A 26603-nucleotide genomic window follows, 5' to 3' on the forward strand; every position below is an offset into this window, starting at 1 on the left:
CTCACAGGATGTGATGCTACCACAGCTGAAAATTCATCCGAAGCTACATCAATATGTTTCTAAAGAAAATTCATTTAGAATTTTCTCCAACTTTGGAGTGGCATTATTCCTGCGTTTGTAAATACAGGTGTTCAAATAAGACAGGTAGGCCGGATTATATTTGTAGAATGTACCAGGAATGTACATTTCAATTTCTAGTTGTAATTAAAATGGTCAGTTCTCCATTTAAAAGATAAGTTAAAACAGAACTCACTTTAGTGTTTGGAATTTCCCAGTTTAGTCTCTGGAAGTACAATTGAAGAACATTCAAAAACACAAGCAGATGTTGTGAATTGAATATTTCAGGACCGCTTCTGGAGGAAGAGCCGTTCCAAACACAACAGGGGTCAATGTGTCGGGACTGACCTGAACCGCAACTGGGATGTTGGCTGGTGTGGTGAGTGATTTCATAAATTCATAGAATCACTACAGTGCAGAAGGAGGCCATTTGGCCCAACAAGCCTGCACCAACAACAATCCCACCTAGGCCCTATCCCCGTAACCCCACATATTTACCCCGCTAATCCCTCTAACCTACGCATCCCGGGACACTAAGGGGCAATTTAGCATGGCCGATCCACCTAACTTGCACATCTTTGGAGTGTGGGAGGAAACCGGAGCACTCAGAGGAAACCCACGCAGACAGTGACCCTAGCCGGGAATCGAACACGGGTCCCTGGTGCTGTGAGGCAGCAGTGCTAACCACTGTGCCATCGTGCCGCCCAAAGCCTAATCCACAGGATCAGCTCTCACTTTCGCTTTGGGTGAACTGTCTCCATCCATCTTGTTAACAATTAAAGTCACAATTCTATGACCAGTTTTCATAATTCTATGAAGCCTGGTTGAGGTGTGTAAGAATTCTGGCACTTTCAGTGGTAAGTGAGGTCAATATCTGCGTTTACCACAGCAAGCCGTCAGGCGACAACTGGTCACATGGTAAGTTATGATAAATGAGGAAGCCATTCTTTCCGGTCAGCAACAGGATTAATGAATGAAATGCAGTACAGAAAGAGATGGCAATCCAGTCAAGAAGATTCAGGAAGTCCAAATTCACTGAACGGGAGGTTGATTTTACCATTGACAAGAAGTTGAAAGAGTAGCTCTCCACCTCAGGAACAATTCTCAATCACCAGTGGAGGAGTATCTCCAAAAGAAGAGGCTGCAGAGTTCTGAAAGCAATTTTTGTAAAAAATAACTTGGCTGGGGATTTAAAAAATGGCTTTATTGTAGAAAGAAGGTGGGACTGTTGAAACACCAGACTTGCACTCGATGCAGAATTACAGAATCATAGAATCTACGGAGACAGGCCCTTCGCCCAAACTGGTCCAAGGCAACCAAAATGCCCATTTAAGCTAACCCCATTCGCCTGCATTTGGCCCATATCCCTCTAAACCTTTCCTATCCATGTATCTGTCCAAATGCCTTTTAAATGTTGTCAATGTCCCTGCCTCAACCACTTCCTCAGGCAGCTCATTCCACATACGTACCACCCTCTATGTAAAAAAGTTGCTCCTCGGGTTCCCATTAATTCTTTCCACTTTTAACTTAAAACCTATGCCCTCTAGTTTTCGATTCCCCAACCCTGGCAAAAGGACTGAGTGCATTCACCCTATCCATGCCTCTCATGATCTTAGACGCCTCTATAAGATCACCCCTCTGTCTCCTACACTCCAAAGTAAAAAGTCCTGGCCTGTCCAATCTCTCCCTGTAACTCAGTCCCTTGAGTCCTGGCAACATCCTTGTAAATCTCTTCTGCATTCTCCAGTTTAATAACATCTTCCCTATAGCAAGGGAAGATTATGCTTATTTGGAAGCTATAAATTAAGGGGCGACTGATGTTTATGCTGACAACAGAAATGATGACCATGGGGAGAAACATCTTGGCTCAAGTGTCAAGTCTAAATAAAGCCATATTTTGTCTGAGACTCTCAGCGCTGAGACAAACGTTTCTGAGGGTGGGATTTTCCGGCTGTTCCCACTGGCAGGATCTTCCAATCTTGTAGATGATGACTGCCCCTGCTGTGGGTTCCCCAGCGGTGAAGGGTGTGAACAACGGGAAACCCTGCTGACAGCAGCGGGAGTGGAAGATCCCAGCACTGGCCAATGGTGGGCCACTTCTGCCACTGCAATACATGCCATGGGGGTGTCTTTTTGGGCAGTCTCACAAGTGGCTTTGCCTGGGTTTCTCGGATAGACACTGCAAATAACTTGGTGCTGATGGATCAGTGGCCTAAAGCTCATGCCCCGAGTATAGTGGCGTATATATAGTAATATGATCCAACAGCATAAATATACTGATTGATCTTTGATCAGTTAGTTTGTGCCTCTGGTCAACCCCAGAGCTGGGTGATCTCGGTTGGAGAACATGGAGTGAAGCCATGTCGCCTGACAAGAACTTAAAGCAACTGCAGAAAGAAATGGCAAGAAAGAATAAAATACTGGTAGAGGAAGGGAAATGTAGAGAGATCAAGTAAAATACTGAGAGGGAGAATATTGAGTAGAGACATAAGACAGGAAGTTAAAACAGAATTAAATACCAGGAGACACCAAACAAAATGCTGAGAGATGAAAATAATAAGCCAAAAAGAAAGAGAGATAGAAATGAGAACAAAATTAGCATCATATTGATCAACAGAAAAGCAGAAGGAGAAAGCAAGTGAAGGATGAGCAAGAAAAATTGAAACTGAAGCAAAGGAGGAAAGAGAAAGTTGGTAGACGCACTGAACCTTGAGCATTTTTCCTGACTGACTGTTTTCCAAGATGGCGCCAGAGCGAGGTGACTTCTTGCAAGCTGTGCCCAGTATACCTTCCAATTCTATCTTTTACTCTTGTTCTATGCTTCTAAAACTTCATTCTAACTCTTTTAAACTCTCTAACAATGCTTATCTTTACATCCTAGCCATGTGGCGAGACCACATTTGGAATATTGTGTGCAGTTCTGGTCACCTCACTATAAGAAGGATGTGGAAGTGCTGGAAAGAGTGCAGAGGAGATTTACCAGGATGCTGCCTGGTTTGGAGGGTAGGTCTTATGAGGAAAGGTTGAGAGAGCTAGGGCTGTTCGCTCTGGAGCGGAGGAGGCTGAGGAGAGACTTAATAGAGGTTTATAAGATGATGAAGGGGATAGATAGAGTGAACGTTCAAAGACTATTTCCTCGGGTGGATGGAGCTATTACAAGGGGACATAACTATAGGGTTCATGGTGGGAGATATAGGAAGGATATCAGAGGTAGGTTCTTTACGCAGAGAGTGGTTGGGGTGTGGAATGGACTGCCTGCAGTGATAGTGGAGTCAGACACTTTAGGAACATTTAAGCGGTTATTGGATAGGCACATGGAGCACACCAGGATGATAGGGAGTGGGATAGCTTGATCTTGGTTTCAGATAAAGCTCGGCACAACATCGTGGGCCGAAGGGCCTGTTCTGTGCTGTACTGTTCTATGTTCTATGTCCTATGACTGTAACACTACATTCTGCACTCTCTCATTTCCTTCTCTATGAATGGTATGCTTTGTCTGTATAGCACGCAAGAAACAATACTTTTCACTGTATGTTAATACATGTGACAGTAATAAATCAAATCAAATCATTGGGAAAGGGCGGCATGGTGGCACAGTGGTTAGCACTACCGCCTCACAGCGCCAGGGACCCAGTTTCAATTCCTCAGGTCACTCATTGTCTGTGTGGAGTTTGCACTTTCTCCCCATATCTGTGTGGGTTTCCTCCGGGTGCACCGGTTTCCTCCCACAGTCCAAAGATGTGCGGGCTAGGTGGATTGGCCATGCTAAATTGACCCTAGTATCAGGGGGATTAGCGGGGGAAATGTTTGGGGTTACAGGAATAGGGCCTGGGTGGGATTGTGGTTGGTTCAGACTCAATGGGCTGAATGGCCTCCTTCTGTACTGTAGGGATTCTATGATTGGGAAAGGTTCTCAGAACTTGCTGTTGGGGCCTTGTCGAAAAAATTTTCATCTGGTGAATTTTAGTCTAAAAATGTTTGAGAAGGAGCATGTGGCAATGAACATGAATAATGACGACCGGATAGCCACATCTCCAAAGAACAAATAGACTTTATTGGATGCAGCAATGGCCCAGGGAGGTGGAAGTTGGGGAGGGGGGAAGAGAGGGAAAAGGAAAAGTGAGACATGGAGCCTATTTTTTATGGAACCAGGCCAATCCTGGAGGCCTTTAAAAATGCCAGGTGGGATCTGATTCTGGGCTTCCTGCCCCCATTTCTGGCTCCGGCAATTTTCACTGGCACGGAATAACAAGTACGATCCCTGCATTCCCGACCCGGCTGGCTCTGTGTAATTTTTGTGGACTTGAACAGGCTTCTAGAGGATACATGGTTCACAGTCCTTCAGGGGATTCATGAAGCATTGTCTGGACCTTCTGTGACGTTGCCATGACTCCCACCCATGCCCAAATTCATTGCAGCGCTCCTTCACTACGCCACTGGAGTGTTAGCCTAGATTATATGTTCAAGTGTAGTCTGAATTCCTAGCCTTCTGCCTCAGAGGCAAAATTTCCACCACTGAACCAAGGCTGACACAGTCACAGCATAGCAAATAAATGTAGATTTGTATATTATAATCAATGACTTGTGGTTCCCTGAGAAGATATCGCTTTATGAATATGACAGGCTGCCATCTGATATTCCAGTTGGGAAAGTTGGCCTGGCCTTAATAAAACAATCTGTATGGCCAAATAAAGCAATTGCTTCAAAAAGAGCAGTTCAATACCATGCTGGATTCTAAAAAAGAAAAGAGCTGTTGAACATGCTGCTGAGGAAAGCCAGAAATCCACTGTTGTAGAAGTGGAAGTAAGCTCTCCTCCTCATGATCCATGTAGAAAAATATATATAGGTTTCTGTACAGTGCCCAGTGTAGAACTGGCCTTGCTGGCTGTTCCGTCTCACATTACTAAAAACAAATAAGAAGTAGGACTTGCCTTTTTTGGGGCTCAGCAGATCCCTTCTGCTTGGGACCGCCTCCCACATGCCCCTGTCTACATCAATGGGGATGAAGTGGAAATGGTCGAGAGCTTCAGGTTTCTAGGTGCCCAGATCACCAACAACCTGTCCTGGTCCCCCTATGCCTAGTTAAGAAAGCCCACCAATGCTTCTATTTTCTCAGGAGGCTAAGGAAATTCAGCATGTCCGCTACAACTCTCACCAATTTTTACAGATGCACCATAGAAAGCATTCTTTCTGATTGTATCGCAGCTTGGTATGATTCCTGCTCTGCCCAAGACCACAAGAAACTACAAAGGATCATGAACGGAGCCCACAAACCAGCCTCCCATCCACTGACTCCGTCTACACTTCCTGCTGCCTTGGAAAAGCAGCCAGCATAATTAAGGACCTCACGCACCCCGAGCACTCTCTCTTCCACCTTCTTCCATTGGGAAAAAGGATATAAAAGTCTGAGGTCACGCACTAACTGACTCAAGAACAGCTTCTTCCCTGCTGCCATCAGACTTTTGAATGGATCTACCTTTTATTAATTTGATCTTTCTTTACAACCTAGCTATGACTGTAACAGTACATTCTGCACTCTCTCCTTTCCTTCCATTTGTAAGGTATGCTTTGTCCGTATAGCACGCAAGAAATAATACTTTTCACTGTATACTAATACATGTGACAATAATAAATCAAATCAAATTATATAGCGCTGTTCACAACCTAAAGCTATCCCAAAGTGCTTTACAGCTAATTGTGTATATCTGAAGTGTAGTCACTGTTGTATTGTCAGAAACAGGGCAGTCAAAATGTGCACAGTAAGATCTCACAAAGAGAAATGAGATCATGGATGTCTCACTGCCATGTTGGTTGAGTAATAATATTGGCCAGGACTATAGGAAAACTCCCCTTCTTTTTGAAACCATGCCATGGGATATTTAGGGACCGATTTTACCAACAATTTGTACCCATTTTCGGGAGCGAAATCGTGGTAAAGTCGGGTGTGAGGCCTTTATCGCGACCTGCACCCGCGTCCGCGCAGATTGCCACTTTACCAAAACCCGGGAATGGCGGCAATCCGCTTCGCGCCCAAAACGGGCACAACGGCGATTTAAATGCATTTGCATGCATTTAAATTGAATTAATGAACTGCTCGCCCAACTTTATCAGCATTGCCCCCTTTACCACTGCATTTGCCGATCCGGAATCGCGCCGTTACGGACCTGCTAAATAAAAGTCTGAGTCAGGTGCTCCAGCCTCTGAGGGGCGCGTTCAGTGTTTCCAACGACTCTCTGACTCAGATCAGTGGTGGGGGGGAGGAGGGAGGCGGGTCAGATCATTCTCTGGTTGGAGGGGGGGGGAGGAGGGGAGTGAGGTCAGATCATTGTCTGGTTGGCAGGGGGAGGAGGAGGAGGCGGGTCAGATGTATCTCTGGCGGGGGATTGGCGGGGGGGGGGCCAATCGTTGTCTGGTGGTGGGGGGGGAGGGCTGATCGTTGTCTGGTGGTGGCGGGGGGGGCAGATGGATCTCTGGTGGGGGGGGGCGGCAGATGGATCTCTGGTGGGAGAGAGCCGATTGTTGTCTGGTGGTGGGGCGGGGGCAGGGGTGGCGGTCGGTCTGGGTAGTGGGGGGGTGGGTAAGGGGGACAGTGATGAGTGTGTGTCCCTTATCCACCATCCCCACTACCCAGACCGATCGCCACCCCTGCCCCGCCCCACCACCAGACAACAATCGGCTCTCTCCCACCAGAGATCCATCTGCCCCCCCCACCAACCAGAGATCCATCTGCCCTACCCCCAACGCCCCCCCCCCCCCCCCCCAAGATACACCCTCGCTCCCGCTTTTCGCTCCCAAGCCGCTTTCTCCATTTTTTGCGGCTCGGGAACAATCTGACACGGGCGCGCTTTTTCCAATTTTTTTCTAACTGCACATGCGCAGTTCAGAGCTCGGATCGTTTCGGCCGTGCTAAGCCCCGCCCACAGCACGAATGGGACTGGAGATGGCTGAGAGCGTTTGGGGGTGTCTGAAAGCGGATTTCTAAGTTGGATCTGTACTACGCCCAGATTCGGCACTTAGAATGAAAATGGTAAAATCGGGTCCTTAATGTCATCCTGAGGGAGCTAAAGGAGCCTTGGGCTTAACATCTCCCCTGAAAGCTGGCACCTCTGACAGCGCAAAAACCCTTCAATGCGGCACTGAAACATCAGCATCAAATAATGTGCACCATAAGTCTTCTGACTTGCAGATCTGCAACACCATAAACTGTTTGTGAGCAATTCTACAGGGGAACCTCTGGCATATGGAAATGAGAAAATGGCTGAGGCATTGAACAGGTATTTTGTGTCAGTCTTCACAGTGGAAGACACAAATAACATGCCAAAAATTGATGACGGGAAGGCTATGGCAGGTGAGAACCTAGAAACTATCATTAACACGAAAGAGGAAGTGTTGGGCAAGCAAATGGGGCTAAAGGTAGACGAGTCTCCTGGTCCTGATGGAATGCATCCCAAGGTACTAAAAGAGATGGTGGGAGAAATAGCAAATGCAGTAGTGGTAATTTACGAAAATTCGTTGGACTCTGGGGTAGTTTCCGCAGATTGGAAAACAGCAAATGTGACACCACTGTTTAAAAAAGGAGGTAGACAAAAGGCAGGTAACTATAGGCCGGTTAGCTTAACTTCTTTAGTAGGGAAAATGCTTGAATCTATCGTCAAGGAAGAAATAGCGAGACATCTGGATATAAATTGTCCCATTGGTAAGACGCAGCATGGGTTCATGAAGGGCAGGTCATGTTTGACTAATTTGGTGGAATTCTTTGAGAACATTATATGTGCAGTGGACAATGGGGAACCTGTGGATGTGGTGTATCTGGATTTCCAAAAGGCATTTGACAAGGTGCCGCACCAAAGACTGCTACATAAGATAAAGGTGCACGGTGTTACGGGTAATGTATTAGCATGGATAGAGGATTGGTTAACTAACAGAAAGCAAAGAGTGGGGGTAAATGGGTGTTTTTCTGGTTGGCGATCAGTGACTAATGGTGTGCCTCAGGGATCAGTGTTGGGACCGCAATTGTTTACAATTTACATAGATGATTTGGAGTTGGGGACCAAGTGTAGTGTGTCAAAATTCGCAGATGACACTAAGATGAGTGGCAGAGCAAAGTGTGCAGAGGACGCTGAAAGTCTACAAAGGGATATAGATAGTCTAAGTGAGTGGGCGAGGCAGATGGAGTACAATGTTGGTAAATGTGAGGTCATCCATTTTGGTAGGAATAACAGAAAAATTGACTATTATTTAAATGATAAAAAATTGCAGCATGCTGCTGTGCAGAGGGACCTGGGTGTCCTTGTGCAGGAATCTCAAGGAGTTGGTTTGCAGGTGCAGCAGGTAATTAAGAAGGCAAGCGGAATTTTGCCCTTCATAGCTAGAGGGAAGGAGTTTAAAAACAGCGAAGTTATGTTGCAGCTGTATAAGGTGCTGGTGAGGCTACACCTGGAGTACTGTGTACAGTTTTGGTCTCCTTACTTGAGAAAGGATATACTGGCACTGGAGGGGGTGCAGAGGAGATTCACTAGGTTGATTCCGGAGTTGAGAGGGTTAGCTTATGAGGAGAGACTGAGTAGACTGGAGCTATACTCATTGGAATTCAGAAAAATGAGGGGAGATCTTATAGAAACATATAAGATTATGAAGGGAATAGATAAGGTAGAAGCAGGGAAGTTGTTTCCACTGGCGGGCGAAACTCGAACTAGGGGGCACTGCCTCAAAATAAGGGGAAGCAGATTTAGGACTGAGTTGAGGAGGAACTTCTTCACACAAAGGGTTGTGAATCTGTGGAATTCCCTGCCCAGTGAAGCAGTTGAGGCTACCTCATTGAATGTTTTTAAGGCAAGGATTGATAAATTTTTGAACAGTAAAGGAATTAAGGGTTATGGTGAGCGGGCGGGTAAGTGGAGCTGAGTCCACAAAAAGATCAGTCATGATCTTATTGAATGGTGGAGCAGGCTCGAGGGGCCAGATAGCCTACTCCTGCTTCTACTTCTTATGTTATGTTCTTATATCTTTGTTTTTTTCCTGAAATTCACATCTTCAGATAACTCAGTAATAGAGGTCTGAGAGCACATGGTACTGTGAAATATCAAGAAACCTGCACCACCAACCAAATTAACTTGTGAGATTTGATCTACTGTTTTCAAAAACCTAAAGCATTTTGCACAAGACTTTCCTGTAAACAGTAGCAAATATCTGCCACTGATTTAAGATAGTTTAGTAATCTAAACTGTCTGAGAGTTAAAGAATAGAGCATTAGCAATTCAAGCCTCAGTTTTGATGGCATTGGGAGATATACACTGTTCTCCATTTCTAAGTGTGTTTGGTGAAAATTTACCTGTTGGTCTGTGTACTCATTTTGGCTTTTCTCCTGTCCACAGGTCCTGGGGCGTCAAGTGAGCCATGCAGCGAAGTCTACTGTGGACGTCACCCTGAGTCTGAACCAGAGGTGAAAGCAGTAGCTACCTTCATCAGACAGAGATCAAATCACATCAAGGGTTACATCTCAATGCATTCGTACTCTCAAATGGTTATGTTTCCGTACTCTTACAAAACATCTAAGTCTAAGGATCATAACGAGTTGGTAAGAGATTCACTCAAATGTTCAAATGAAATTACATGCATGTAAACATGCACACATTGTGTAACTGTGTGTGGGTGAACTAACACCCATAATCTCTCTTTTCTGTAGAATTACATAGCAAAGAAGGCAGTCACTGCTGTCAGGTCTGTGCATGGGACCAACTACAGATACGGAAACTCAGCATATGCTATCTGTGAGTATGGCTATATTATCTTTAAAGTTAGGCAGATTGAGGGGAACAGTTCACAAAGCAGATATTACAGCTGGCAGGTGGTTAAAAATTCTTCTTTGAGGCATAAAATGGATTTCCATAACACATCGAATGATATAGCACAGAGAGTGGCTGTTTGGTCAATCGTGCCTTTAGCAGCTCTTTGGAAGAGTCATCCGTTAGTCCAACTCACTTGCTCTTTTCCCAAAGCATGGTCATATTTTTCCCCCTTCAAGTATTTACCCAATTCCTTTATGAATGTGACCGCCATCCTATCAAGCAGGACATTCCAAAACACAACTAGAACAAAGAACAAAGAAAAGTACAGCATAGAATAGATTTTTCTGCCCTCCAAGCCTCTGCCGTTCATGATGCCCTAACTAAACTTAAAAAACCCTTCTGCCCTTACTAGGACCGTCTTCACCTATTCCCTCCCTATTCATGTACCCATCCAGATGCCTCTTAAATGTTGCTAACGTGCCTGCTTCCACCACCTCTTCTGGCAGCACGTACCAGGCTTTCACCACTCTCGGCCTGAAAGAAACGTTCCCCGCACATCTCTCTTAAACTTTCCCCCTCTCCCCTTGAACCTTTGCCCTCTTGTAATTAACACTTCCACCCTGGGAAAAAAGCCTCTGACTATCCACCCTATCTATGCTTCTCATGATTGTGTAGACCTCGATCAGGTCTCCCCTCCGCCTCCCCTCCCCTCATCAATTATAACTCATTGTGTAAAATATTTTCCTCTGGTTCTTTTGCTAATGATCTTAAACACAGGGGTCAAAGTTCATCTCAGGCAGGTGGCACACAATGGCGATATTGGATCAGCCCTCTGTTATACGCTACTCAGTGAGTATCAGGCACTGCATAGAAAGGTCAGCCGATTAGTTATTGACCATTTTGAGCCAGCGCCCGAGATAGATTTCTAACCTGTAGCTTTTAATTGTAGCGATATTAATCCTTACAACGGAACACCAACCATGTTATAAAGCATGGACTGGTATGATTGTCTCTAGAAGATGGTTTCGAAACAAAAGGTCCTCTTATTCTATAAGGAAGGGAGGCACATCACGTTTCAACACTCGAGTGTCTTAGTCACACTATTCCACTTACGACCCAACTTGGAGTCTTTAGTATCCCTGTTAAAATTGATGGTGACCATGCACAAGGAAACATAGCAGGAAAGCAGCACGGTGGCACAGTGGTTAGCACTGCTGCTTCACAGCTCCAGGGACCTGGGTTCGATTCCCGGCTTGGGTCACTGTCTGTGTGGAGTTTGCACATTCTCCTCGTGTCTGCGTGGGTTTCCTCCGGGTGCTCCAGTTTCCTCCCACAGTCCAAAGATGTGCAGGTTAGGTTGATTGGCCATGCTAAAAATTGCCCTTAGTGTCCTGAGATGCGTAGGTTAGAGGGATTAGTGGGTGGATATGGGGGTAGGGCCTGGGTGGGATTGTGGTCGGTGCAGACTCGACGGGCCGAATGGCCTCTTTCTGTACTGTAGGGTTTCTAAAGCGAAATAAATCTCAAACAGAATGAACCTTGTCACAGTAAATCTCTCACTTCCTTAGTGAAATGTTTAAAATGAGTTCTTGGTACAAAACATTCATTAACTATCACTGCTTCGTCAGAGAGGGAACAGAAAATCCAAACAAAGTTATTGATCATTTAAAAGATAAACTACAGAAAAACATAACACGTTTGATAATTAAATCCATCAATAACCTTAGAAATACCAGAGGTCAACACAATTTCAATCTCCGGTCACTGAAAACATATGAAAAGTATTTATTGCTTGAAGTGGCCGAATTGCTTTCTTGTTAAAAAAACTTTAAATCCAAGTGTTAGTCTAGCAGAGGCTGGCAAGTTTTCTAATGGAAGAATCAATCTGCCAGACTTTTCAGCCTTACTGTCAGAAGTGGTGACCAGTAGTTAGAGACAGAGGCAGTCCTAATGTCATCTATCCTGTCTTGTCAGAGAACCACCTGCAATGGCTTCTCTTTCTGCTTCCAGTGTTACATCTGGAATTCCCCAAGGATCTCTCCTTGGCCTCCTCCTATTTCTCATCGATACGCTGCCCCTTCTGGTGATATCATTGATAAACATTGCCTCAGGTTTCAAAAATATACTGATGGCACCCAGCTCCACTTCAACCTCTCAACCCCGACATCCATTTCAGCGTGAGCAGCGATTTCCTCCAGTTGAACGCTGCCAAGGCTGAAGCCATTGGCCGGGACTTGGCGCTCGTGTGGTGATAGGGGTGTGAAATCCTGTGTGAATCAAAAAAACAGGAATCTTGCCAGCGAGATCTCGTGGCGCGATTGCCCTCGCCCCCTTGTATCGATGCAGCAAGGTTCCAGTCAGGAACCTCATTTAAGTGGATTAACATTTAATTATAGGGCCCACCTGCTGTATCATCTCCCCAGATTGGGATTTCCCCTCTCACCAATGTGATGTAATGTCAGAGAGGTTTACAACAGGGGGCGGCCCTCTGGGGAGCTCCATAGTGATGGGGGGAGAAGGGTTTCCCTGTGTTGGTGGGGTGGGGGTGGGGGGCTTCCCCTTGTTCTTTGAGGGGGCCTTTCTATTCATGGGGGAGTGGGAGGGGACCTTGTCTGAGCTTGGGGCAGGGGCCTTGTCCATGGGGAGGGGGGCCCGTTGTCCATGGGGAGGGGTGATGCCCTTGTCGGTGGAGCGGGGGTGGGGACTGTGGGTTTGCCGTGTGTATGTTGCGGGGGGGGGGGGGGGGGTCTCTGTGTGTGTGGTGGAGGGGGGTGGTTTGTCTTTTTTCTAAAATTGGAAATTAGGGTGCCATTTAGAAAGGGTGCCTTGAGCTCAGGAATCTCAATATTGCTGGCTTTTTCCAGCCAAGCCCTGCCCTGTTGGCATGATAGCATGTGCCACACTTCCAGATATTTTTCTTCCAAGTGCTGCATAATGTGCACAGCCAATGGATAACACGCCATTTGTCTCACTTGAGCCAGCTCATCTAAAACTCTGCTGCTTAGATCTTAATTCACATCAAGTCCCATTCAACCACCAACACTGTCTTTCAGTGACCTACATGGGTTGCCAGTCCAGGAATGCCTCAGGTTTAAGATTCTCATCCTTGTTTAGAATTTTTTCCCATGGTCTCACCCCTTCCCATCTCTGTCATTGACTCCAGCCCCACAAGCCTTCAAAGATCTCTGCGCTGTTCCATCTCAGGCCTTTTGTGCACCCCCCATTTCCATCATTCCACCATTCATGGCCATGCTTCCATATCTCTCTTCCCTCCTTTAAGGTGCTCCGCTGGAGTGAAGGGGATCAAAGGATATGAGGGGTAGGCTGAATCAGGCTACTGAGTCGGATGGTCAGCCATGATCATAATGAATGGCGGAATAGGCTTGAAGGGCCAAATGGCCTTCTCCTGCTCCTATTTTCTACATTTCTATATTAAAACTTATCTCTTTGTCCAAGCTGTTGCCATTTATCAGAATATCCTGTCTGCCTCGGTGTGAAATTTAGTTTGATAACGTTCCTCCAAAGCACTTTGAGATGTTTTGCTGTGCTAAAGATGCCATCTAAATGCAAGCTACTGTTGATATTGTTACACTTAACTGTACGGTCAGTGACAATAATCTCAGAGTAAGGGGTCGCTCATTTAAATTGGAGATGAGGAGGAAGTGAATCTGTGGAATTCTTTACCACAGAGAGCTGTAGAGGTTGGGTCATTAAGTGTGTTCAAAGCTTGTATAGTGCAAAAGAAACAATACTTTTCACTGTATCCGAATAAACCTGACAATAATAAATCAAATCAAAGGTGTGGTAAACGAGGGGCTTTGTATAGTTATAACAAAACATCCTCTCCTTTATATTCTAGTCCTCTAGCTTAACATTAGCCCCTTGATGAAAATATAGTATAGAATCATAGAATCCCTACAGTGCAGGAGGAGGCCATTCGGCCCATCAAGTCTGCACCAACTCTCTGACAGTGAATCTTACCCATTCCCTATTCCCGTAACCCCATATATTTAGCCTACTAATTCTCCTAACCTACACATCTTGGTACACTAAAAGGCAATTTAGCATGGCCAATGCACCTAACTTGCACATCTTTGGACTTCTTTGGACAAAATCCTTAAATGTAATAATCTGTGTACATGGATCCCTAAATCTCTTGGGGCCTCTGCTTTCATCAGCTTTCCATCATTTAAAAAATACTCTGTTTTATCCTGTTTGGTTCAAAATGAATGACCTCATACTTATCCATGCGGCACGGTAGCTCATTGGTTAGCACTGCTGCTTCACAGCTCCAGGGACCTGGGTTCGATTCCCGGCTTGGGTCATTGTCTGTATGGAGTTTGCACATTCTCCTCATGTCTGCGTGGGTTTCCTCCGGGTGCGCCGGTTTCCTCCCACAGTCCAAAGATGTGCGGGTTAGGTTGATTGGCCATGCTAAAAATTGCCCCTTAGTGTCCTAAGATGTGTAGGTTAGAGGGATTAGTGGGTAAATATGTTGGGATATGGGGGTAGGGCCTGGGTGGGATTGTGGTCGGTGCAGGCTCGATGGGCCAAATGGCCTCTTTCTGCACTGTAGGGTATCTATGATTTTGAAATCTGTCTGCCATAATTTTGCCCATTCATGGCATCTACCATGTCTCTTTGTAGTTTTAAGCTTTCATCTACACTACTTACTATACTATCAATCTTAGTGTCATTGACAAACTGATATAACATAATAAAGAGCCATGTATTCAAGTCATTAATAAATGTAGTGAGTAACTGAGGCCCCAGCACAGATCCTTGTGGGTCATCACTAGTTACTTACTTCCAATATGAGTACATGTAATTATCCCTACTCTATATGTCTTCTATCGCCTAACCAATCTCCTAACTTGCTCAATATTTTGCATTTAACTCCATGAGACTTAATTTTAGTTGTTAATGTGTAACTTTATTGAATGCCTCTGGAAACCCATATAAACCATATCGGGGAGACGGTGGCATAATGGTATTGTCACTGGACTAGTAATCTAGAAACCTGGGGTCTGCTCTGGGGACCCAGATTCGAATCTCACCATGACAGATATTGAAATTTGAATTCAATAAAAATCTGGAATTAAAAGTGATAAGTATGGAACTAGTTGATTGTTGTAAAAACCATCTGATTCACTAATGTCCTCTAGGGTAGGAAATCTCCTGTCCTTACCTGGTCTGGCCTATATGTGACTCCAGATTCACAGCAATGTAGTTGACTCTTTAAAAAAGTGCCATTCAGGTTGAGGGGAATGAGGGATCAGCAACAAATGCTGGCCTTGCCAGCAACATCTACATTCCATGAAAGAATTGAAAAAAATCCGTGGTCATTTGCCTATATGTTAATTTAGTTAGTTCCTCAAAAATTTCAATTATGTTTATTAGAGACATGCCGTGCCTGTTAAAAATCATGGAATTCGGAGTCACAGAGAAGCTAAATATTCACCTGATGTCCACACATTTGCATTTCCATTAGAGGTCATTGAGCAGCAAGGAGGAGCTGGGAAAAGCCAACCTTGCCATCTCTCAATCACCACAGGTGGAGTAGCTGAGTTTGCTCAAATCAACCCAGACCAGAAAATTGAATCTAGAATCTGTATGGCTCAGTTACTCACTGGATGAAGTTATTGACTCGTTAGACGATCCTCTCCTTTGGGGGCAGTTCTTAAGAAATGATGGCTAGCAAATCAATGTGGATTCCTAAAGTCTCTTTCTCATCATTGTTACAGATTTATCTAGTGGATGTTCAGATGACTGGGCTTATGACTTGGGCATCAAATACTCATTTACCTTTGAACTTCGTGATACTGGGACATTTGGCTTTTTACTTCCAGCTCACTTAATAAAACCAACTTGTGAAGAAGCTATGGCTGCTGTAAGCGAAATTCTACGCCATATCACCCAACGCATTTGAACACACTCATCTCTGCTCAAGAGAGTACCAGTAGAAATGTTTAGTTACAACTACTCTCTGATGTTCTTACGCATAATACCTTCTTACCATTTTGGCAGCATAGCTCAGTCTACATCTGATAATTCAAAGTTGTTTTTGCATCAAGCAACATATACAATGCAGTGCGAAAGTTAAGGACCTGAGACAGCTAGTTGGAACAACGTGCGCATTTTCTATTAATTCCTTCATTATCAAGGAGGAACTAAAATTAAGTTGAAATAGGTTGAGGTTTACTCTAAATGTTATTTAATATGCCCATTTACTAACTGTAAAATAAAGCAGTTTAATGATTCATTTCTGACCTTTGTTAATTGAAGCATTTGGCAGTACATCTTTCTGAAGGTTGGAAATATGCTCTTTAAAGTGTACATGGATCAAGATATTCAATTCGCGCAACAAGAGCGAGGGCCCACACATATATCCCCTTTAGGCCAGTTTATATCCAGATAATAAGCAACAAAAGTAAACTCCTGACCACAAGGGACACCAGTTCACGTATGGGAGAAACTAATAACATCAAACCCATGGAGGTTGGATTAGGGCACCCTCATACCTGTATGATGTGGGGGGTGGTGGGGGGGGGGGGGGTACCCAGTCTTTGTGGGTGAGGGGAGAGGATGCCCCTCTTTGGTGAGGGGTTGGTGCTGCTCTCTTGGTCGGTGGGGAGGCACCATTTCATTTATTTAAAAGTTTATTTATTAGTGTCACAAGTAGGCTTACATTAACACTGTAATGAAGTTACTGTGAAAACCCCCTAATTGCCACACTCCGGTACCTGTTCGGGTACACTGAGGGAGAATTTAACACGGCCAATTCATTTAACCAGCACGTATTTCGGACAGTGGGAGGAAGCCGGAGCACCCGGAGGAAACCCATGCAGACGCGGGGAGAATGTAGGAACTCCGCACAGACAGTGACCCAAGCCGGGAATTGAACCTGGGTCCCTGATGCCGTGAGACAGCAGTGCGAACCACTTGGCTCTGCCCAAGATCGCGAGGAACTACAAAAGGTCGTGAATGTAGCCCAATCCATCACGCAAACCAGCCTCCCATCCATTGACTCTGTCTACACTTCCCACTGCCTCGGCAAAGCAGCCAGCATAATTAAGGACCCCACGCACCCTGGGCACTCTCTCTTCCACCTTCTTCTGTCGGGTAAAAGATACAAAAGTCTGAGATCGCGTACCAACCGACTCAAGAACAGCTTCTTCCTTGCTGCTGTCAGACTTTTGAATGGACTTGCCTTGCATTAAGTTGATCTTTCCCTACACCCTAGCTATGACTGTAACACTACATTCTGCACTCTCTCGTTTCTTTCTCTATGAACGGTATGCTTTGTCTGTATAGCGCGCAAAAAACAATACTTTTCACTGTATGCTAATACATATAATAAATCAAATCAAATCACTGTGCCACCGTGCCACCAATGGGGGGGAGGGGGCCCTTTTTTAAGGACACCCCGATCTCTAATAGCGGGGCTGGTTTACTGGTTCCCTGAAATGAGCTCATTAGCATACTTCAGGTGGGTGAATCCCATCTGACCGACGCGACCAGATTAAATTTAATGCAAATGATGTGAAATGATATTCTTTGTTATGAAGAACAAAGAAAGGCAATATAAACAAAAGGCTATAATTCTAAAGGTGGTACAGGAACAGAAAGACCTGGGGATACGGGTGCACAAATCACTGAATGTGGCCCAGCAGCCTCTGAAAGTGGTTAAAAAGCATATAGGATCCTGGGTTTTACAAATCAAGACAGTATGATGAACCTTTATAAAACACTCGTTCAACCTCAACTGGAGCACCCTATCCATTTTTGGGCACCACACTTCAGGATGAATGTGAAGGCTTTAGAGTCATACAATACAGAACAGGCCCTTCAGCCCATCGAGTCTGCACCAACAACACTGAAACAAATCTACACGAATCCCACTTTGCAGAATTTGGCCCATTGCCTTGAATGTTATGACATTCCAAGTACTCATTCACATATTTTTTTTAATGTGAAGTTTCCCACCTCTACTACCCTCCCAGACAGTGTATTCCTGAGTCCAACTGCCCCTCAATCCCCTCTAAACTTCCTGCCCCTCACCTTAAAATTATAGCCCCTCATTAGTGACCTTTCAGCTAAGGGGAACTGCTCCTTCCTATCCTTCCTGTCCATACCCCTCATAATCTTAGACATCTCAATAGGTCTCCCCTCAGCTTTCTCTGCTCTAAAGAAAACAACTCAGCCTATCCAACCTCTTTCCATAGCTCAAATGCTCCATCCCAGGCAACACCCTGGTGAAGCTCCTCTGCACCCTCTCCAGAGAGGGTGCAGTTAAGAATTTACAATAATAGTTCTGGGGCACACCATTTTAGTTATGAGAATAAATTGAGGAAGGTGGGGCTGTTCTCCTTAGAGAAAAGAGAGTTGACAGGAGATTTGATAGAGGTATTCAAAATCATGAGGGGTCTGGACAGAGTGGATAGATAGAAACTGGACCCTTAGTGAAGGGGTCGAGAACCAGAGGACACAGATTTAAAGTACTTTGCAAAGGAACCAATGGCGATTTGAGGATTTTTTTTTTAGATGCAGTGAATGGTTAAGATCTGTAATGCAGCACCTGAACCTTGGTGCAAACAGATTCGATTTTTGCTTTCAAAAGAGAACTGGATAATCACCTGAAGACAAAAACATTGCGGGGTTATGGCGAAAAGGTAGGGGAGTGGGACTGAGAGCCGGAGTGGATTTGACAAGTCAAATGGCCTCCTTCTGTGCTCTAAACATTATATGAAGGGCCCTTGTAGGCAGATGCACATCCCACAGGAGAAAATGGGAAAGTCTTGATTCTGTAAAGGATCCTAATGCCGGAGTCAATTTTTGTTTGGCTCTTCTTTTGTGCATATGTTTTCAAGATAGATAGAAGCATAGGGTCATTTAATATTTTTGTTCTTTCTATCTCAGTCAATCCACACTTCAATATCTCCAAATAACTGCAAAATCCACACAGATAAATGGTTTGATATAAAGGACTCACTCTCTTGCCATTTATGGATCCACAGAAGTTAGGAGGAAGTTAGGAAAAGTGAAGGATCATGTATTTCCATCTATGGGTGGAATTTTCCCATGATTTTTCAATGTCAGCTCCGGTGAGGAAACCTGTGAGAATCCTGCAGGTGGGAAATGTCACCAAATATTGAGCCTTTTTAACAACATTTTTTTCCCACGTGAATTGCGCTGCACTGTGACGGCTTGCCTCTGATTTGCTCACCCCGGGAAACCTTAATCTCTTCAATCAGTGGGGCGCTTCTTTGAAACATCTCCTCAGAACTTTTTCCAAGTCGAGGCAGGGGTTGGCTGCCAGGCATCAAGACTTTTGGAGGGACCCTTTACCAAACTCCTGGATGGTGTGGAGCAGAGGTGTAACTTCCTCTACCAGTGATCTCGCAGACGTTCATCAGCCAAGGTCATCACCTCTGCCTGGAAGGCAGTGGCCATGATAGTGCCAGCTCACTGCAGGAGAGGATGGGGCAACAGTGCCACAAGTAGGTGAATGACTCTCATCATGCAGACAGACCTCATGTCACCTGCTGCACCCCTTCACACATCCTTCATACCTCCAATGTGATCTCTGTCTCTCACGGATCCCCAACATGGTTCTGTCATGTCACAGGTGATCCACCATCCCCCAGGACAGATGCAGTCTTCTCCTCTGACATCTGGAGGGAGGAAGTTTGACATTGGAATACGCTTTGCCAGTAATGTTTCCTATGAGGAGCAACGGGCCCAGCCTTGCCCTTCTCTGCAGGATGCTGTTCCTGACTGTTTGCAGCAGCACATCAATGTCACAACTGCTAGCTGATTGCAACTGGACAGATTCTCCAGAATCATAAACTGAAAGGAAGAGAACATTAAAGGGAGCGATGATGATTTCCACTAAGCCTCTTTCCCTCCACTTCACCACTTAGTCCCTCTCAACTCCACCTGAATGAAGTGCTCTAACCCTTGAGAATCTCAGTCGTCCCTTGCCCTCCCCGAAGCATAAGGTTTTAGAACAGTTGAGTGCATTAAATGGGCCAGTTTTCTAACCTCATGGGGGACCTAAAAGACGACCCCTGTATTCGCCTTGGACAGGGTGAGTGATGAGAGACTTCACCATAACGCCTTGCATTGGGGTCCACATTTGTGTAATTTCTCTTATGGTGTTTGACAATGAGCATTGGAGTTCAGTGCTTGAGGGGCAATATTTGCAAAGGGTTAAAAATTGGGCGATCAGTGGCACACTCACGTATTGCAGTGCTGATTTAAGTGGTACAATAGACTCATCAAGGACAAGTCAGGGAGCTGATCAAGCAACTGCCTTCCTCATGTGGCAGGTGAGCCACACCTGATTTGTGCAAAGACTGCAATTAACAGGTCAACATCATCCTTATAGGGCGCCCACATTCCCCCAGCTTACAAAGGCCGTGGGTGTAATGAGCTATCCATCCGGAACAGCCAGCCATCCCGACAGTCATATCTCTATAACCAGTGGCCTTGAACTTCCAGACAGCTCATCCCCGCTGGCCTCACAATGCTGCTCAAGTATGGGGTTCATTTTCACAGTAAGGAGTCTAACAACACCAGGTTAAAGTCCAACAGGTTTATTTGGTAGCAAATGCCACTAGCTTTCAGAGCGCTGCTCCTTCGTCAGGTGAGTGGGAGATCTGCTCATACACAACAAACAGACACAAACTCAATTTACAGAATAATGAATAATGATTGGAATGCGAGTCTTTACAGCGAATCAAGTTTTAAAGGTACAGACAATGTGAGTGGAGGGAGCATTAGCACAGGTTAAAGAGATGTGTATTGTCTCCAGACAGGATAGCCAGTGAGACTTTGCAAGTCCAGGCAAGTTGTGGGAGTTACAGATAGTGTGACATGAACCCAAGATCCCGGTTGAGGCCGTCCTCATGTGTGCGGAACCTGGCTATCAGTTTCTGCTCAGCGACTCTGCGCTGTCATGCGTTGTAAAGGCCGCCTTGGAGAACGCTTACCCGAATATCAGAGGCCGAATGCCCGTGACCACTGAAGTGCTCCCCAACAGGAAGAGAACAGTCTTGCCTGGTGATTGTCGAGCGGTGTTCATTCATCCGTTGTCGTAGCGTCTGCATGGTTTCCCCAATGTACCATGCCTCGGGACATCCTTTCCTGTAGCGTATCAGGTAGACAACGTTGGCCGAGTTGCAAGAGTATGTACCGTGTACCTGGTGGATGGTGTTCTCACGTGAGATGATGGCATCCGTGTCGATGATCCGGCACGTCTTGCAGCTGTTGCTGTGGCAGGGTTGTGTGGTGTCATGGTCACTGTTCTCCTGAAGGCTGGGTAGTTTGCTGCGGACAATGGTCTGTTTGAGGTTGTGCGGTTGTTTGAAGGCAAGAAGTGGGGGTGTGGGGATGGCCTTGGCGAGATGTTCGTCTTCATCAATGACATGTTGAAGGCTCTGGAGGAGATGTCGTAGCTTCTCCACTCCGGGGAAGTATTGGACGACGAAGGGTACTCTGTCCACAGTGTCCCGTGTTTGTCTTCTGAGGAGGTCGATGCGGTTTTTCGCTGTGGCGCGTCGGAACTGTTGATCGATGAGTCGAGCGCCATATCCTGTTCTTATGAGGGTTATGAGGGCATCTTTCAGCGTCTGGAGGTGTCTGTTGCGATCCTCCTCACCCGAGCAGATCTTGTGTATACGGAGGGCTTGTCCGTAGGGAATGGCTTCTTTAACGTGTTTAGGGTGGAAGCTGGAGAAGTGGAGCATCGTGAGGTTATCCGTGGGCTTGCGGTACAGTGAGGTGCTGAGGTGACCATCCTTAATGGAGATGCGTGTGTCCAAGAATGCAACCGATTCCGGAGAGTAGTCCATGGTGAGTCTGATGGTGGGATGGAACTTGTTGATGTCATCATATAGTTGTTTCAGTGATTGTTCGCCATGAGTCCAAAGGAAGAAAATGTCATCGATGTATCTAGTGTATAGCATCGGTTGAAGGTCCTGTGCGGCGAAGAAGTCTTGTTCGAACCTGTGCATGAAGATGTTGGCATATTGAGGTGCGAATTTGGTCCCTATGGCTGTTCCGTGTGTCTGGATGAAGAACTGATTGTTGAAGGTGAAGATATTGTGGTCCAGGATGAAGCGGATGAGTTGTAAAATTGCATCTGGAAACTGGCAGTTGTCGGCATTGAGTACTGAGGCAGTTACAGAAATGCCATCATCGTGGGGGATGCTGGTGTTCATTTTCACAGCAGTTGTCCTACCCCCAGGCCTCATGAGGCAGGGAATCATCCCTTGTCAGAATCCCCAACACTGCCTATGAAGCCTGGCCTCTCACTGGACCCCACCCAAGAACCTCGCGGTCGCTCCCAGTGCTGACCCTCTGGATTCACCTCCTCCCATCCACTTTCCAGCTGCCACTCTGGAAGGGTAATTGCTCAACGGCTATATCGCCACAAGCCCAGCGAGGAGAACACGGGAGGTGCTGCCAGACCCCTTTAAACTTAGAGGTGCCTAGACATAAAGGGCCATTAAGGTCTACAAGTGAGCCCTTCCCCCAAGATGTCGATACTGAAACTCCCCCTGCTGGTCCCGAGTTGAACCTATCTGGATCCCCCATGTCCTTAGTGCTGACCCCTCTGTGACTGGCACCCTGAAGGTAATGGTGACCTGAGTGCTAACCTCCAATATCCCCTTTAGAGGCGAGGTCGACAGGTTCTCGTTTTTATACGGCTGTTGCAAATTGTGCTGGCATGACATCACGCTGGCGGCTGATGAATATTCAGGGAGGGGCGGAGTCCCAGTCCCAGAGGAAGCGCTCGCTAATGGTATGATACTGACTTAAAATAAGATCTCCGCCTCCCGCAGCCGATTTCTCATTACGCTGCCAACAAGGGGGCTTCAAAATCAGAAATCACAATCTCACCGTTTTCTGATTCTTGTCAAACTTGCCGCCTGGAGTCAGCATTTTCACTGACCGCTAACACGGCTCAAAATCACACTGCACATGTGGATGTATTACTGAAAGTTAATCATTTGTTAATTCATTCCCCAAGGCAATGCCTTGACCAATCAGGGTCAAGCTGCCTGGTCAAATTTAAACAATGATGGGAAGTTGTCAGTCCCCAGCACGGTGGTTAGCACTGCTGCCTCACAGCGCCAGGGACCCGGGTTCAATTCCAGCCTCGGGTCACTGTCTGTGTGGAGTTTGCACGTTCTCCCCGTGTCTGCGCGGGTTTCTTCCGGGTTCTCCGGTTTCTTCCCACAGTCCAAAAACGTGCAGGTTATGTGGACTGGCCATGCTATGTTGCACCTTAGTGTCCCAAGTGTGTAGGGTAGATAGATTAGCCATGGGAAACGTGTGGAGTTATGGGATCAGGACGGGGAGAGGGCTTGGGTAAAGATGCTCTGAAAGAGAGCCAATGCAGACTCGATGGGCCGAATGGCCTCTTCTGCACTGTAGGGATTCTATGAACTGGTGTATTCTCCATGGCAACACCTCTACCAATCAGAGAGCACTTTCCAAACAATCAGCACACTCTTCTCATGTTGTGGAAATTGTTGTTTACCCCTTATATTTTTGTGAAGTGTCCAGATACAAAAAGCTTTGACATGTCTCTTTTTTTTCAGCAACAATGAAGTTCAACCAGCTAAAACTGTGAAATTACAATAAATTAGTGGAAAGCTTCACAATTTTTTCCCCAGTTGGAATTACTCCACAAGACATTGCTTGGGTTATCCAGAGCTGAGTGGGAAAATTTTCAGTTGCATCCTCTAACCAATACATAGCCCATTTCCCCCAACAGCTGATAAGCCCAGATTCTATTAGGTAGGCACGCTGGCTGATGCAGACCCGACTCGTGAAGTATCAGATCTCCATTTAGCAACAGAGAGATAGATTTCCATCCCTATCTGTTATTTTAGGCTAAACCTGATCACAAAGAACTTTACCCCACTCCCAAAAATGTAGGATATTCACTCACTGGGCATTAAATAATTGTCACTTATGGGCTTGAGATCTCATTAAGCAGCTAGCAAATGCCAGGAGTTCCTCCTGAGGTATATGGCTCACTACCACTATATCTGTCACTACAGTACTGTTGCCCTTTGTTGAGAGATAGCATCAACTGGTGGAAACCCAGAGTTACAGCAACTGCTTGATTTGCCCAACTCCATTAAGACAACAGAATCCAGGATATATTGCTGCCTGTTCTCATGCCCAGGATGGAATTTACCAATTTTTTGTCAATTCTTTTTGTCAACTTTTCCCACCATATTTTTAAACTCTTTGACAAAAAAAAAATCCAAGGGGCAGGTCCCACGACATCACGCTGGCAGGTCGGGCTTTGAGTGATAAAAGCAAATTACTGCGGATGCTGGAATCTGAAACCAAAAGAGAAAATGGTGGGAAATCTCAGCAGGTCTGGCGGCATCTGTAAGGAGAGAAAAGAGCTGATGACCCTTTGTCAAAGCTCAAGTGAGGCCACCTCACCATCAATTTCAGCTTTGAAAAGATCGGGGCGTCCTTTGAAAAGGACACCCTGATGTAGTGAAATAGGGAAATTGCACCCACCATGGAACCCCTCCCACTCCCATCACAGAACTCTTCTCCCCACATCAAAGACCCTCCCCAGTGCTCTGTACCAACGAATCTCGCCAGCACCACCTCCATGGAGCCCCCCCGGTGCTGCCCGCTAGCAGTGCCAGGGTACTGCCCGGGTGTGACTCTCTCCCATCTGGGGGCTGGTACTGCAGTAGGTTCTGTCCAGCAGCTGCTGGCCGTGGGGGACCTGTCATGATTCACATTGGCCTGCACTCACCCTGACGTGAATGGACAATTGGGGGAAGTATCGGACATAAAGTCCTGATATGCATCGTTAAATAGATGCAAATTGAGATCCCAACTTTTAAAGTCAGGATTTCTATTACGTCACTGGCGGGACACACACACAAAATCGAACGGGAAAATCCCGCAGTGTAAAAGCCATTTTGGGATTCCCCCTCGATTCTCTATCTCCTCCATTGTTCTCACTCCCTAAAAGCAGGAGCAGAAATCTCTCTCTCTCCCTCCCCGCCCCCCGCCCCCCCCCCCCCCCCGGTATTCAACACGGTGGTAGGAACCTCTGTTTGTAATGTGACACAGTAAGAAGTTTAACAACACCAGGTTAAAGTCCAACAGGTTTATTTGGTAGCCAAATAAACCTGTTGGACTTTAACCTGGTGTTGTTAAACTTCTTACTGTGTTTACCCCAGTCCAACGCCGGCGTCTCCACATCATGTAATGTGACATCCAGTTCTACATACCCAATACTAATGCACCAAACTTTGTTACAAATTCAAGTTCCCTTGTGAGAGGCTTATTCCTCCTCCAGCCTACTGAGCAACCTAACAATTATTTCCCTTCTTTGCTACAAATATTCCTCTCAGTCTATGGGCTGAGGGAAGCACTAGAATTGATGCTCTGTACCATCAAGAACTGGTGGACACATAACTTACACAGCCAGATGGTAACCTACTTTGGAACATAGTTGTGCTTGACAAACTATGAAAATGGTCAATATGCCCTTCGCGCCTCAACTTGGATTTAAAGAACTGTCTCTCGGCTAAAATAGGTACCCATCTGAACTTCTCAGCTTCCAAAATGAATCAATAATTGGAATGGACATCTGTTATACCTTTTAATCAAAAATTTTAAGATCCCACCTGAGGCGTGAACTAACATTTGCACTGGTTAGTCTATTGTTCAATGTTAGACTTAAAGTACACCTGATTCTCTGGAAAATCCAACAACAGCACATGGTCATGTGAAAAGGAGCATTACAACCCTTTCAGAAATGCCCCGTACTTCTGAATCCAGCACATCATTCAGGATGATGTTGAACAGGTTGTTTTAGTTCACGTTCAAAAAAAATCTATTCCTTGAATAAATTTCCAAATATTCATCTAAACCCAAGAATATACTCTTAAAGCTTCCTCCTTCTTCATGAGAGTGATACAAAGTTTAAAGTTTATTTATCAGTCACAAGTAGGCTTACATTCACACTGCAATGAAGTTACTGTGAAAATCCCTTCCAATCCCCTCCCTTCCCCTACAAGGCCAACTTGAAGTTTTCCTGAGCTTTTCATTTTTTTGTGTACCATTCATAATCTTGAACAATGGTCTAACTGTAGGATTTAGTGGGAGGTGCCCACTGTACTGTGTAGTGCAGCATAAGCTGTGTCATGCAACGTACTCTGTGCTGCTGCAATAGGATGGGATCCGCAAAGTGCAAGGGTTTTCAATTCCAAATGCTATGATCCTTCCTCTTTATTTCTGACAAACAGAAATGCAGTTTATTTCTCCATAGACCTCCAAAGCTTTAGATAAAGATGCTAATCATTGAAGGTGCCACATCATCAACAAGATTTCTTAGTAGTTTCTGACTCAGCACGATCCCCCGATAGACGTAAATTACATAATGAGATACTGAAAGAATAATTATCTCACACACAATCCTATTCCCCAGCCTTGGGGCTGCATGATGGTACAGTGGTTAGCACTGCTGCCTCACAGCGCCAAGGACCCAGGTTCGATTCACGGCTTGGGTCACTGTCTGTGTGGAGTCTGCACATTCTTCCCGTCTGTGTGGGTTTCCTCCGGGTGCTCCGGTCTCCGCCCACAGTCCGAAAGATGTGCTAATTAGCATTAGCTAGGCTAAATTCTTCCTCAGTGTACCCGAACAGGCGCCTGAGGGTGACGACTAGGGGATTTTCACAGTAACTTCATTGCAGTGTTAAT

The 26603-nt window shown here is 45.7% G+C and overlaps 1 protein-coding gene across 1 annotated transcript in view; it reads left to right on the forward strand.

The window, feature by feature from the left end:
* LOC144506123 (carboxypeptidase B2-like) overlaps positions 1-15945 on the forward strand; it is a 37011-nt gene extending 21066 nt beyond the window's left edge. Inside the window, exons 7-10 of the mRNA XM_078231948.1 lie at positions 346-436; positions 9432-9634; positions 9743-9827; positions 15590-15945. Coding sequence (XP_078088074.1) covers positions 346-436; positions 9432-9634; positions 9743-9827; positions 15590-15774 — 564 coding nt within the window. The 3' untranslated portion in view covers positions 15775-15945. The remainder of the gene's footprint in view (positions 1-345; positions 437-9431; positions 9635-9742; positions 9828-15589) is intronic.
* The last annotated feature ends 10658 nt before the right edge of the window (positions 15946-26603 follow it).

This window comes from Mustelus asterias, chromosome 17 (genome assembly GCF_964213995.1).
Source record: "Mustelus asterias chromosome 17, sMusAst1.hap1.1, whole genome shotgun sequence".
Lineage (NCBI taxonomy): Eukaryota > Metazoa > Chordata > Chondrichthyes > Carcharhiniformes > Triakidae > Mustelus > Mustelus asterias.